The sequence below is a fragment of the Drosophila nasuta genome, chromosome 3 (assembly GCF_023558535.2).
Source record: "Drosophila nasuta strain 15112-1781.00 chromosome 3, ASM2355853v1, whole genome shotgun sequence".
Taxonomy (NCBI): Eukaryota; Metazoa; Arthropoda; class Insecta; order Diptera; family Drosophilidae; genus Drosophila; species Drosophila nasuta.
This window is the reverse complement of record NC_083457.1, coordinates 41,199,179-41,213,767: the sequence shown is the minus strand read 5'-3', so window position 1 is coordinate 41,213,767 and position 14,589 is coordinate 41,199,179. Positions and strand designations below refer to the sequence as shown.

Below are 14,589 nucleotides of genomic sequence, written 5' to 3'. Positions count from 1 at the left end.
TATGAGAATGCTTTCAGATAATGCACTCGAATACTTGTGATTATTTACAATTGAAAAAAGCAAGCATAATTTTGAGCATGGGGTTTTTAATAGACATATTGAAAATTACATTCTTTCCTGAAAATAGGTTTAACTAATTAGTTAAAATATTTAACTAACGAACTAACTAAATATAACAAAGGTCTCTTATTGTTTTGGTTGAGAATCTGGTGTTTTGTATTATCATACCAAGTATACTTTTTGGTATAGATGTATATGGTATGTTTTATGGAAAATATGGTATTTTACAGTCGGGCACACTCGACTATAGCTTTCTCACATGTTTTGTAATGCCAATGTTTGCTTACAATTACAACACAAAAATCCATTAAAATTGTGGGAATTTCCATAACGAAATCATCACTCATGATCAAGGGTGTGCTGGAGTTGACTTTAAAATAGTTTTATTTACTTAGCTGTATATCACGATTCTATTTTTTGGCAAATATTATTCGTGATAAGATAGATGATGATTTGCATTTCTTTGATATACAGAAGTACTTAGAAGTACTCAATACTCTGAACGTGCTGTGCCAATCAGTTATAAACACATCCGGTTCCTGATCATTGATATCTTTTAAGCATGGAACAAAGGTGACCGGATATTTTTGCGAATAAGGCATAAAAATAATTAATTCAAAAATACATAAGATTTGTTTGTTTATTCATTATACTATCCTTTTTAAACTTTAACCTTTCAAAAGTATATTTGAAAATTATTTCGTAATCTTGATTTCACCTAATTTGTTCTATTTATTCCTGTTGTTTTTTAGAAAATCGGAAAAGGGTCTTACCATTCAGTAAGAAATATATATGTAAGCATCAAGGAGCAAGACGATATAAGTCTCAACAGCTATAAGTGGTTAAAGTATTGAATTTCCTATTCACAGCCATATATTTAATATTTAATAATAATAATAATAATAATAATAATAATAATAATAATAATAATAATAATAATAATAATAATAATAATAATAATAATAATAATAATAATAATAATAATAATAATAATAATAATAATAATATAATATATATAATAATATATATAATATATAATAATATATATATATATAATAATAATATATATAATATATATATAATAATATATATATATATATATATATATAATATAATATATATATATATATATATATATATATATATAATAAAAATAATATATATATATATATATATATATATATATATATATATATATATATATATATATATAACGTCAGTAACAATGAGTTTTTTAATTTTGTAAGTTTTTTGAAGTCACTGTTTTTTATTAGCCTCCAAGAGGTGGCTAAATAATCAATTATCAAAGGCATTTTTCCGGCTAACTAGTTTCAAGTCACTGCACTTCTAGACCAGTTGAGCAATTTAAAGACAACACAAAATATTCTTTTTGTCTACTGTTTTGATCTGTCAATGTGATCAATGTAATTTAAGATCTTATGATCGGATATTTTTAGAGAGAGTAAGCGCCATTTTGAAACTCGTGGAGAGGATCGCATTTTTTTTGATTGGTTAATTTATTTCAACCTTTATGTGAATTTGAGTAGTGATGAATAAAATTAATGAAAAGTAAAAATAAAAGAAATCAATTCAGAAATTAACCTCTTAGTTGTGAGTTGATTACTAACCAACATGATTTTGTGGGTTCTTCTTATCACAAAAACTTAGGGAATTATATGGTCGGGGGCTCGAAAGTTCCATTTGCTTCGGTTGCTAATCTTATCTATTTAGTATTTTATACACAACTTTGACTACGCTGGGGGAATTATTAATTTCAACAAAAAAATTAGGATTTACCTTAAATTTTTACTCATTTCCAGCACTCATTCATAAAATGTCCAACAGTAATTGATGAAGAATTGAAGATAACATCACGGGTAAGGTGAAAAAAGAGTCATACCTATTGATGAAAGTAGTTTCAGACTCTTCTGAAAATAGAATAAACCTATCATAGAAAAGCAAATACAAAGACAACAAAATAATATTTGCGATATATTTTAAAGTCAATGTTTAGTAGTAAGCGACGCCGGAATTGTCGCGAATCCAATCCAGCTGAGCAGTAACACGAGTGAAACCAGATGGATGGCCAGATTGACAACCAGCACTAGATACCCAGGAAGCAACACCAACTAGCTTGGCGCCATCGTGGAGCACCAATGGGCCGCCAGAGTCGCCACTACAGGTAGACTTGCCATCGGGAGTGGCAACACAGAGAATTCCTTCGGGTTGGTGACCATAGACCTGGGAGCACTGGTCGTTGTTAATGATCTGCAGGTCGACGCACTGCAACCAATCGGGCAGAGGAGAGCCATCATAGGTGCCACCCCAACCGCATGCAACAGCCCACCAGTTATCGTACATGTTGTAACGATCGTTGTAGCTGGGCAGCTCAACCTTGTTGACCATGCTCCAGAAGTCGACATGTGGAGTGCGGATCAAAGCGATATCGTTGCCGCTCTGACTGGGATAGTTGCCATTCTGGATGAAGTTGCCGCTGCCAACCGAGTGGGTGAACTGGGCGTTGGTACGCCAGGTGGCACCATAGTAGATGGTCACAGAGCTGGCACCGTTGGTGCAGTGAGCAGCAGTCAGCACCCAGTCGTGAGCAATGATGGAACCACCGCACCACCAACCGTTGAAGCTCAGGCCAACAGTGTAAGGAGCCTTGCCCTCGTAGGCTGGGTAGCCGTTGGTAATGCGTCCCTCGATCTTTTGAGATTGTGGCAGATCCTTGGGAAGAACCTGCTCAAAAGATTCAGCAGCAACTGCTGCAATAGCTAGGGCCAATACGATGAAAGTCTTCATGTTGAAGTGAAAGCAACAACTGATACAAAAAATCGGAACCACACCCCTTTTATACAAAACAGAACCACAAATATGTTTGTGTAATCCATACTGCAATCAAAGCTAAGATAAACTAATGAGACACACTTTATGAACATAGTAGCGGAAGTTTCTAAATAGGCCAAAGTATTTTGGAAATTTTCCTATTTGTTCCTATCAGTACTACAAATTGCCAAAGTGCAATATATAGGGGGTATAATCATTTGAAGTTTATTTGAAAACATTATTGTATTTGAAATAATATTGTATGTGTATTTGAAATAATATTGTATTAGGCAGTGTCACAGGTGATGATGGGCATCTTATCAAAAGCTGAAGTAGTCAATACTCTTAACATATAAGTAGGTGACCGGATGTCGTTGTGATCACCTACAAGACAACATAAAATTGACGATTATCAAAATGAGTTTGTGTTTAAACTACATCTTACGCGTTCCATCCACAAAGAATCAGTGAGCAAGTCTGTGTGACGTTACAGCCACAAACTTGGGTCATCTTGAATGCATCATGTCACCGGTAAGTTATGTAATGTGAATAAACGTCGCTGAGATCTTTTGAGGTATCGTGCAATTTTTATATCCTTGGAGTCAGTTAATTTTAATTTATATTTTTGGTGCATATAATAAAAACTACAGTATTTAAGCTGATCAACGAAAAAATTTAGAAGTTATTTAAGAAATAGTTTTGTATGGCAAAAATCGAATCTTATTTGCTTTGAAATAAGGAAATGTATGTAAGTAACAGATAGAAGAAGGCATCTCCAACCCTATAAAGTATATATATTCTTGATCAGCATCAATAGCCGAGACGATCTATCTATGTCCGTCTGTCCGTCTGTGTGTCTGTCCGTATGAAACTTTGGATCTCAGAGACTATAAGAGATAGAGCCATTATTTTTTTCGACAGCATTTGTTATGTTTGCACGCAGATCAAATTTATTTCAAATTTTTGCCAGGCCCACTTCCGCCTCCGCAAATCGATAAAATTCGAATAACAAGCGTCATTTTAAAGCTAGGTACATACAATAATAGCTATAGTAATATGATTTCTGAAAATTTGCGATCGGATGAAAATTATCGAAGAAGAAACTCTTTAAAAAAAAACGCCTACTTACGCCTAAGTCTTAGTTGCTTTGACTGGCAATACGGTATACTTTGCACTCCATGGTATGTTTTTAATTGGGTACTATATCAATATACCAAAAATACAATTTTTATATTTTTAGTATTTTGTAGTATATTATTTTGGTATATTTTAAGAATTACATCGCAATATTTTGCTTTTATTCAAAATGCATAGGGGGTATCTCACAGTCGAGCACACTCGTCTGTAGCTTTCTTACTTGTTTTTGAAAATTCAACTATAAATATTGTAAAATTCATTGTGCAATACGATATTACAGCACTTTTCTTGAATACATTTGGTGACAAGACTGTCGCAAGAACTGCGATTCTGATTCGCAATTGCTGCAACTCTTGCAATATCTCCTAAGTTAAAGACTATTCCATTTTTTAAGAACAATTTAGATAATTTAAAATTTCTTTTAGTTTCGCGACTGTATTTTAAAATGTTTATAAATAAGCACGGTTCCATAACATTTACATTTTACGCACAATCTCTAAACTTCCTATCATAAATATAACGTAGATGAAATTAAAAATTGAGTGTCAATAACGAACATCAAGAAAAGGTGCGACAGATAGGTAGATAAGCAAAAATATTTAAAAGTTCAGTGCATCCGATCAGCATATGATATTTGTGGCTTCTTCCTCTCACATAATCTTATCGAATTTTATGATCGGCCACTCGAAAGTTCAATTCACTTGAGGTAGTAATCTAATCTTTTTTTGAAACGAAAGTTTGTTTGCGTTAGGGGTATTAGGGGGCATACAATGCGAATTTACTATAGTCAGCTTGCCACCTCATTTTTACTCATTTCAGGCACTCATTCATAAAAAGTCCCACGGGAGGCATGGTAAATCAAAGTCTCTACTAAACTGATAAAGAATTGCTGATAGCATCGATGTCCAGGTAGTATAGATGTCTCGACTCTAAAGTCTACAGCTATATATAGAATTAGCTTTAGATTCGTCTAGAATCTATCTATAGATAGTCCTATCAAACGAAGGCAGACGCAATGGCAATCAATAAAAATATTGTTCATAGATATTATATTTAATTTAAAATTAATGCTTAGTAGTAAGCGACGCCGGAGTTGTCGCGAATCCAGTCAAGGTGAGCGGTAACACGAGTGAAACCAGATGGAGCGCCAGATTGGCAGCCAGAGCCGGACACCCAGGAGGTAACACCAACCAGTTTGTTGCCGTCATGGAGCACCAATGGGCCACCGGAGTCACCCTGGCAAGTAGACTTGCCATCAGGAGTGGCAACGCAGAGAATACCATCGGGTTGGTATCCATAGACTTGGGAGCACTGGTTGTTGCTGATGATCTGCAAATCGACGCACTGGAGCCAATCGGGCAGAGGAGAGCCATCATAGGTGCCACCCCAGCCGCAGGCAACAGCCCACCAGCCATCGTACATGTTGTAGCGGTCGTTGTAGCTGGGCAGCTCAACCTTGTTGACCATGCTCCAGAAGTCCACATGAGGAGTACGGATCAAAGCGATATCGTTGCCGTTCTCGTTGGGCCAGTTGTGGTTCTGGATGATGTTGCCGCTGCCAACCGAGTGGGTGAACTGGGCGTTGGTACGCCAGGTAGCACCGTAGAAGATGGTCACAGAGCCGGCACCGTTGGTGCAGTGAGCAGCAGTCAGCACCCAGTCGTGAGCAATGATGGAGCCACCGCACCACCAGGCATTGTTGAAGCTCAGGCCGACGGTGTAGGGTGCCTTGCCCTCATAGGCTGGGTAGCCATTGGTAATGCGTCCCTCGATTTTAAGGGATTTGGGCAGATCCTTGGGGTGGACCTGGTCGGCCACCTCAGCAGAGACGGCAGCGATGGCCAAAGCGAGAACTATGAATGCCTTCATGTTGAACACACGATTGCTGACTGTTCGTTGTAACAGGTGTGTATTTATACCATTTCTCTATCGTATCTTGGCTCTTCAGATATTTGGCAAACATTAATTTCATACCAACTATCAAAACACTTTCAACTAACTAACTTAGATAACCGCCTGAACAGTTGATTGGCGGCACAAGTCCCTTAAGTAAACAAGATATGGCCACCTATTGATTCCATACTCGAATGCACGAATCTCATTAAAATGAAGTGAATACGAATCGGATTCTATATATGGAGAAGAAGAATCTTAATGGCTTTCTGCCAAACTTCCTATTAAATCTTATTACATCTATGCAGATATAGTATTTGGTGCTTGCTTAGTTTCAACTATTGTTAACTAAGTAATATTATCTAGTGCCAAAGATCCAATTGCTGTTGAAAAACCTTATCATAATTAAAAAAAAACAAGTAAGAAAGTTACAGTCGAGTGTGCTCGACCGCTACCCATTTTGAATAAAAGCAATATATTTTGCGGTTTTATCCACAAAACATACCAATTATACTACAAAAATACTAAAAATATATTTGGGGTATTATTAAAATATACCGAATATACTAAAAATATACCAAATGGTATATGTGGTATATCTATATAGTACCGCATTCAAAATATACCATAGACGGCCCAATATACCCCCAGTAAGTAGGTGTTTTTGCCCATACAAAATTATTTCTTTAATAACTTCGACAATTTTTATCTGATCGCAACCAAATCTTCAGGAATCATAAATACTAGAGTTATTATTGTATATACCAATTCTAGCTTTACAATTACGCTTGTTATTCGATTTTTTCGATTTGCGGAGGCGGAAGAGGGCGTGGCAAAAATTTGAAACAAACTTGATCTGCATGCAAACATAACAAATGCTGTCGAAAAAAATTATAGCTCTATCTCTTATAGTCTCTGAGATATAGGTGTTCATACGGACAGACGGACAGACACACAGACGGACATGGCTAGATCGTCTCGGCTGTTGACGCTGATCAAGAATATACATATGGGTAATTCTCTGGTAAATGTCGCGTGCGAACAGCTTTTCAGTGACAAAAAAAAAAAACATAAACTAAAACAATTTTAAAATTAAGTAAAGGTTTTTCTTAAAGCTTTGGATTAGCACTATTTTTAGAGCTAAGATTGATTTTAGTAACATATTCTGTTTTACGATAAAATATATAAATTCGTTCATTTTTTGGTTTTGCGTACGAATTTGTTAATTTTTGCAATTATCAGAACAGAAAACAAAACAGAAAAAAAATTCCAAAACCATTCTTAGCTCTAATTAAAGTACTAATCTAGAGCTATAAAAATAACCTTTACTTGTTTTTAAAATTATTTCAGAATATGTTTTTTTTTGTAACTGAAAAGCTGGTCGCACGCGACATCCCTTAGAGAATTACCCATATATACTTTATAGGGTCGGAGATGCCTCCTTCTACCTGTTACATCCATTTCCTGTCGACACAAAGTTATAATTCCCTTCTACTCTATGGATAGCGGGTATAAAAAAAAAACAAAAATATAAATGCAGAAAAAAAACATTGCATTTGAATTATGAATATTTTTTGGGTGGTTCCATAAAAAGGGAAGGCTCTATTGCAATCAAATCTTAAGCGGTTTATTACTTGCTTTAATAATTATTTAATATGTTCCCTTAAAATCGATTGGAGATATTTATTTATTATTCAAATGCAATTGCCATAGTGTTCGCCGATGTGATATTCTTGCCGTTTTATATGCCAACATTTGAAAAAAATAAGACTTTAAAGCTTCTTGAGATATAACAAACGAAAAAATATATTTTATAGTTTGCAAATATTTGGATTTATTTAAAAAATTATATACAGCAATAAATTTTTTTGGTTTTAAGCATTAACAAGTAGGAAAGCTACAGTCGAGTGTGTTCGACTGTGAGATACCCGGTAAATGCAAAATATTGCGGTATTATTCTCAAAATATACCAAAATATTCTATAAAATACTACAAATATGCCACATGGCATATTTGGTATATCGATTAAGTACTACATTCAAAATATACCACAGAGTGCAAAATATACCAGATTGTCAGGCAAAGCAACTAGTCCATACAAAAGTATTTCTTTAATAACTTTGACAATTTTTATCTAATCGCAAACTATCAGGAATCTGATATTTGTCGATTTTCGGGTGCGGAAGTGGGCGTGGTAAAAATTTGAAACAAACTTGATTTGCGTGCAAACGTAACAAATGCTGGCGAAAATTATAGCTCTATCTCTTATAGTCTCTGAGATCTAGGTGTTCATACGAACAGACGGACAGACGGACATGGCTAGATTGTCACGCCTGTTGAAGCTGATTAGTAATATATATGTCGGAGTCTGTTCTACCGAAGTCTGTTTATTCATTATCGCGAAGCGAGTTTCGGTGCTCTCACAGGCGATTCTACGAGCACACTGCCGCTCGATCCTTTTACTGCCTACGCCATAGCCATCGAACCACACTCAGCCGCCCCGCAATAACTGTACTTGGCAAAGCGACAAAATGCGGACAACCAACAAAGCGCAAATAAAGAATGATGCAATCTAACATGCACACTCTTAATTACGCAGTGCCAATCTGCCGAAACGCACAAGCAACTACGCATTGCCAAAATGCCAAAGTGCACCTACAACTACGCAGCGTCAATGTGCCGAGACGCACGCACAGCTGCGCAGTGACAATGTGCCGAATCTACATTACTTACTCTCCGACATATATAATTTATAGGAACAGAGATGCCTCCTTATGCCTGTTACATAGATTTCCTGCCGGCACAAAGTTATAAAAAGTTAGACCCAAATTTTGAGAGAGAATAATAATAATAATATAATTCTATAAAGTAATATAATAAAATAAAATAAAATGCAATTTATATTAATGCATATCGTTTATTTATTTTTGTTAGAATGTCTAATAGTAAGCAACACCAGAGTTGTCGCGAATCCAGTCGAGTTGGTTGGTGACACGAGTGAAGCCAGCTGGAGCGCCAGTTTGGCAACCAGCACTGCTGCCGAAAGAGGTAACACCAACCAGTCTGCCACCGTCATGGAGCACCAATGGGCCACCAGAGTCGCCAGAGCAAGTGGACTTGCCATCGGGAGTAGCAACGCAGAGAATACCATCGGGAAGGCTGCCATAGGTCTGAGAGCACTGTCCATTGCTAATGATCTGCAGGTCGACGCACTGCAGCCAATCGGGCAGAGATGAGCCATCGTAGGTAAGACCCCAGCCGCAGGCAACAGCCCACCAGCCATCGTACATGTTGTAGCGGTCGTTGTAGCTGGGCAGCTCAACCTTGTTGACCATGCTCCAGAAGTCGACATGGGGAGTGCGGATCAAAGCGATATCGTTGCCGTTCTGGTTGGGCCAGTTGCCGTTCTGGATGAAGTTGCCGCTGCCAACCGAGTGGGTGAACTGGGCGTTGGTACGCCAGGTAGCACCGTAGTAGATGGTCACAGAGCTGGCACCGTTGGTGCAGTGAGCAGCAGTCAGCACCCAGTCGTGAGCAATGATGGAACCACCGCACCACCAACCGTTGAAGCTCAGGCCAACAGCGTAGGGGGCCTTGCCCTCGTAGGCTGGGTAGCCATTGGTAATGCGTCCCTCGAGCTTCAGGGATTGTGGCATATCCTTGGGGTGGACCTGTTCGGCCACCTCAGCAGAGACGGCAGCGATGGCCAAAGCGAGAACTATGAATGCCTTCATGTTGAATACACGATTGTTGACTGTTCGTTGTAAAAGGCGCGAATTTATACCATTTTTCTATCATATCTTGGCTCTTCAGATATTTGCAATTTATTTATTTTAACCAACTGGCAAAGCACTTTCAACCAACATCTTAGATAACCGCCTGAATAGTTGATTAGTGGCACAGTTCCTTAAGTAAATAAGATATGGCGGCTTGTTGAGCTACTAAGCTTTTTTTAAGCTTTCACGCATTCAATTATGGTTTATAAAAAAATAAAACACGAAAATTCAAATTGAAAGTTAATTTTGGGTTTCACTTGAACAATTATCAAGCCTCGTCACCAACACGATTTCAATAAAAGCAAGAATACAAGTGGAAAATATAATTTGCCGGTTGAAATGGAAGCGAACATTAAAAGTGTCAGAGAGCATGGAGTGCTGCCGGCAGATGCAGCGCTGATAGCAGACGCTGTCACAGCATTACATTAACATTAGCTGTTTGCTACTTCCGACATACTCCCTCCGTTGGAAGCCTGTCTTGCAACATCATCCCTCAGGGGCAGTAGACATAGTTTGTTAATGGCTCTCCAGGTGCTACCACACGACGTCTTCAAATCAGCAATCTCGACACTCAACGTCCCATGCATAAGCGTGATGACACGGGCTAGCGTCCAACGAAGTGGAGGCGAAAATTCGTCCTTGACCAACACCACGTCATTTACTTGCAGTCTACGCTCAAGAGTAAGCAACTTGCATCTTTGCTGGAGAAGAGTCAGATACTCCTCCCGCCATCGAGCCCAGAAGACCCGTTGCCGCTGAGTGACACCTGCCAGATATCCAACCGATTATAGTTCAACTTAGTTAGGTCGGACTGGAGAATCACGGTTGGAGAACCACCAAATAGTAAATGAGCGCGAGTCAACACTTTGAAATCGTCAGGATTTTCAGAAATCGAAAGATATGGGTCGATATTTGGCCAACCAGCGTGCGAGGCTCATCAAAATTGAGAACGGACAACAGAGCGATATAGATGGTGCTTTCCGCTCTTGAATGCTGCTTCCCCCAATCCGTCAAAATGCGGGGAACGAGGAGGAATGAACTTCCACTCGACGTTATCCATTAGACAAACATTCCTCATAAGAAGTCAACTTATGAGGATCTCTGAGGAGAAGTTTCCTGACATCCTGTAATTCATTTTTGGCCCCACAAAATTAGTCGCATTATCGGACCAAATCTGATTGGGCCACCCGCGAAGCGATGCAAATCTTTTTAGCGCTACCAGAAAGACGTCAGTTGTTTAATCGTTCATCAACTCAAGATAAACCTTAAAAGCAAAGCAGATGAATACGCTTGTGGAACATTTGATTAAGGTTTAATTACGAACTTCGGATTTGTAGTACAACGGCCCGCAGTAGTCCCCTCCGCAAATTGCAAAGGCGCGAGAATTTAGAAGACGAAAGGCTGGCCATACTCGGTTTGAGCACAGTGGGCTTCGATGCCCTTGACACAGTTCGTAGTCCACCAGTTGGCCAATATTGCAAACGAATTTTTGCTAAAAGGGCCAATGCGAAGGCAATATAATAGGATTACGTGTATCGTAAGAAAGGGTTTAATTGGCTAGCCGACCGCGAAAAAGAAGCGATTGAACTTTATTTCTTGACGAAGCCTTTTGATATAGCTATCTGATAAAGCCCTGCGCACATATCGGTACATCTTCTATATATCAATTGTTAGCGCCACCATTTATGTACAAAAACGAGGAAATACAGTATAATTCGGTTATAACGACTCCGATTATAAAAAAAATACAGCGAAATAATGCCAACAAATTTAATTATCAAACGACGCTGTTAGAAAAGTAGGCATTTATCAGTGATCGGCACTCTTGCTTGTGTGTCTAGTAACGACACGAAGTTTCTTACATACTCACTATTCTCTGTTAGTTTTAGCTGACGCCTTAGCTTATGCTAAGGAACATGGAGATATACGATTTATTATGGAACAACCATGCTATTGAATTACATTTATACATTTTTATACCCGCTACCCATAGGGTAGAAGGGTATTTTAACTTTGTGCCGGAAGGAAATGTATTTAACAGGTAGAAGGAGGCATCTCCGACCCTATAAAGTATATATATTCTTGATCAGCGTCAACAGCCGAAACGATCTAGCCATGTCCGTCTGTCCGTCTGTCCGTATGAACACCTAGATCTCAGAGACTATAAGAGATAGAGCTATAATTTTTTTTCGACAGCATTTGTTATGTTTGCACGCAGATCAGTTTGTTTCAAATTTTTTGCCACGCCCACTTCCGCCCCCGCAAATCAAACAAGTAACAAGCGTAATTTTAAAGCTAGAGTTGTGAATTTTGGTATATACAATAATAACTATAGTAGTTATGATTCCTGAAAATTTTGTTGCGATCAGATAAAAATTGTTTAAGTTATTAAATAAATACTTTTGTATGGGCAAAAACGCCTACTTACTGGGGATAATAGTTGCTTTGGCCGACAATCTGGTATATTGTGCCGTCTATGGTACCATTTGGTATATTTTTAGTATTTTTGCAGTATATTTGGTATATTTTGAGAATAATACTGCGAAATATTTTGCTTTTATTCAAAATGGGTAGCGGGTATCTCACAGTCGAGTACACTCGACTGTAGCTTTCTTACTTGTTTTGTTTTGATTCAAAAATTAATTTGTTTTACCTTATAAACCTATTACGAACATGGCAACCATAAAAAAACACAAAAAAAATTTGTTTTGCTCCTTTCGGTTAATGTGTCTTCCGGGTATAACAACGACGTAAAATCGTCGATCCCTTGAAAGTCGGCCAGCCATAATTTAATGAATATCCATCGAACACAACGCGAAGCTTTGTTGTCGTACTATCGGCCTTTAGTACGCAGTTGTATGGCAGAAAATACTTGCTAGGCTTAAAGGCTTTAGAATGTACACGCGACATATGATCCAGCTTCAACTATTCCTCAATAAATGATGAATATATCTTGCCGTCTGTCCTCAAATATTAGTGTCCCATTCACAGCATTTAGACTTAGTATTTCGTCGTCGTCAACCTTGCGTGTTTGCCTGAAGTGTGCTGCTCTAGACTAGATGTTAAGACTGTCGATGGAAACGTGAAATTGGGCGCCGATGTTTGAGAAGTATGCTGCTCTTGACCGGATGTTGAGTCTCGCAAACTCAACGCGCTCACTTCTGAAATGAAAGGGACTTGGATTTGACTGTTTCTTCCAGCTCGGTGTAATTCTTTTGCCGTCCTCATCTTCATTACGTAGATTTTCACCAAACGGTCAAAAAATCTTTCTTAAATTAGTAAAGTACTCCGAATATATGGATTAAGTTTCCTTGCGAAGCGAACACTTATAATTTTGGCTGTCACTTGAACAATTAACAAGCTTCGCCACCAACACGATTTCAATAAGAGCAAGATTACACGTCGGTCCGTCTATCTGTCTTAATGATTCCTCAAAATATGGTTGCGATCAAATAAAAATTGTTGAAGTTATTTATTTATTTAAGAAATATTTTTATATTGCCAAAAAAAACGGCTGCTGCAATCGATTCTTAACTGCTTTGGTTGATAATCTAGCATATTTGGTATTCCATGAAATATTTTAAGTGTAATAAATATTATGTCAATATACCAAATATAAACTTCAGTATGTATATTTTAATACTCCGCAATATATTAATTTGGCACACTTTAAGAATAATACCGTTTGGTTTTTTTTAAATATTAGTAGTGGGTATCACAGTCAAGTTCACTAAACTGTAGCTATCTACAGTTATTATCCAATCACAACAAAATTTCAGACTATAGTTATTATTGTACAACCAAGAATTGCGACTCAAAAATAACAATTGCTGGGAATAATAATTATTTCTCTATCTCTTATAGTCTCTGAGATCTATGTGTTCATAAAGACGGACGGACAGACAGATGAAGATGCCTCCTACTATTTGTTACCCTTACATTTCCTGTTATAATATCCTTCTACCCTATGTGTAGCGGGTATAACGCAAAAGTAATCTAAGAACGTTTTGTAGCTGAAATCAATAGAGCTATTTATAACTATGTGTGCATGTCGTTTATTTATTTTTGATAGAATGTTTAATAGTAAGCAACACCAGAGTTGTCGCGAATCCAATCCAGATGAGCGGTGACACGAGTGAAACCAGCAGGAGCGCCAGATTGGCAACCTGCACTGCTGCCGAAGGAGGTAACACCAACAAGTTTGGCGCCGTCGTGGAGCACCAATGGGCCACCAGAGTCGCCAGAGCAAGTGGACTTGCCATCGGGAGTGGCAACGCAGAGAATACCATCGGGAAGGCTGCCATAGGTCTGAGAGCATCGGCTGTTGCTAATGATCTGCAGATCGACGCACTGCAACCAATCGGGCAGAGGAGAGCCATCATAGGTGCCACCCCAGCCGCAGGCAACAGCCCACCAGTTATCATACATGTTGTAGCGATCGTTGTAGCTGGGCAGCTCAACCTTGTTGACCATGCTCCAGAAGTCGACATGGGGAGTGCGGATCAAAGCGATATCGTTGCCATTCACATTTGGCCAGTTGTGGTTCTGGATGAAGTTACCGCTGCCAACCGAGTGGGTGAACTGGGCGTTGGTACGCCAGGTGGCACCGTAGAAGATGGTCACAGAGCCGGCACCGTTGGTGCAATGAGCAGCAGTCAGCACCCAGTCGTGAGCAATGATGGAACCACCGCACCACCAGGCATTGTTGAAGCTCAGACCGACGGTGTAGGGGGCCTTACCCTCGTAGGCTGGATAGCCATTGGTAATGCGTCCTTGGATCTTAGTGGACTTGGGGAAGTCCTTGGGGTATTCTTGCTCCAATACCTCCGCAGAGACGGCGGCAAGCGCCAAGGCGAATATAACGAACACTTTCATGTTTTACGATTAACTCGAA

General features: G+C 38.5%; 4 protein-coding genes across 4 annotated transcripts; all 4 read right to left on the bottom strand.

Annotated features, from left to right (window-relative positions):
- Positions 1-2,024: 2,024 nt before the first annotated feature.
- On the bottom strand, positions 2,025-2,875 carry LOC132790469 (serine protease 1-like). Its single transcript, XM_060799001.1, has one exon. It carries the CDS (start codon positions 2,863-2,865, stop codon positions 2,071-2,073), a length of 795 nt encoding a protein of 264 aa, XP_060654984.1. The 5' UTR covers positions 2,866-2,875; the 3' UTR covers positions 2,025-2,070.
- A 2,183-nt stretch (positions 2,876-5,058) lies between these two features.
- Positions 5,059-5,923, bottom strand: LOC132792849 (serine protease 1-like). The gene has a single exon (XM_060802358.1). The coding sequence runs from the start codon at positions 5,893-5,895 to the stop codon at positions 5,098-5,100; it is 798 nt and encodes a 265-aa protein (XP_060658341.1). The 5' UTR covers positions 5,896-5,923; the 3' UTR covers positions 5,059-5,097.
- A 2,893-nt stretch (positions 5,924-8,816) lies between these two features.
- On the bottom strand, positions 8,817-9,687 carry LOC132792677 (serine protease 1-like). Its single transcript, XM_060802126.1, has one exon. The coding sequence runs from the start codon at positions 9,651-9,653 to the stop codon at positions 8,859-8,861; it is 795 nt and encodes a 264-aa protein (XP_060658109.1). The 5' UTR covers positions 9,654-9,687; the 3' UTR covers positions 8,817-8,858.
- Positions 9,688-13,743: 4,056 nt separating this feature from the next.
- On the bottom strand, positions 13,744-14,572 carry LOC132790513 (serine protease 1-like). Its single transcript, XM_060799062.1, has one exon. It carries the CDS (start codon positions 14,568-14,570, stop codon positions 13,773-13,775), a length of 798 nt encoding a protein of 265 aa, XP_060655045.1. The 5' UTR covers positions 14,571-14,572; the 3' UTR covers positions 13,744-13,772.
- Between the last annotated feature and the right edge of the window lie 17 nt (positions 14,573-14,589).

Coding starts and splice junctions, on each gene's coding strand:
- LOC132790469 (XM_060799001.1), bottom strand. CDS start 2,865: ATGAAGACTTTCATCGTATTGGCCCTAGCTATTGCAGCAGTTGCTGCT.
- LOC132792849 (XM_060802358.1), bottom strand. CDS start 5,895: ATGAAGGCATTCATAGTTCTCGCTTTGGCCATCGCTGCCGTCTCTGCT.
- LOC132792677 (XM_060802126.1), bottom strand. CDS start 9,653: ATGAAGGCATTCATAGTTCTCGCTTTGGCCATCGCTGCCGTCTCTGCT.
- LOC132790513 (XM_060799062.1), bottom strand. CDS start 14,570: ATGAAAGTGTTCGTTATATTCGCCTTGGCGCTTGCCGCCGTCTCTGCG.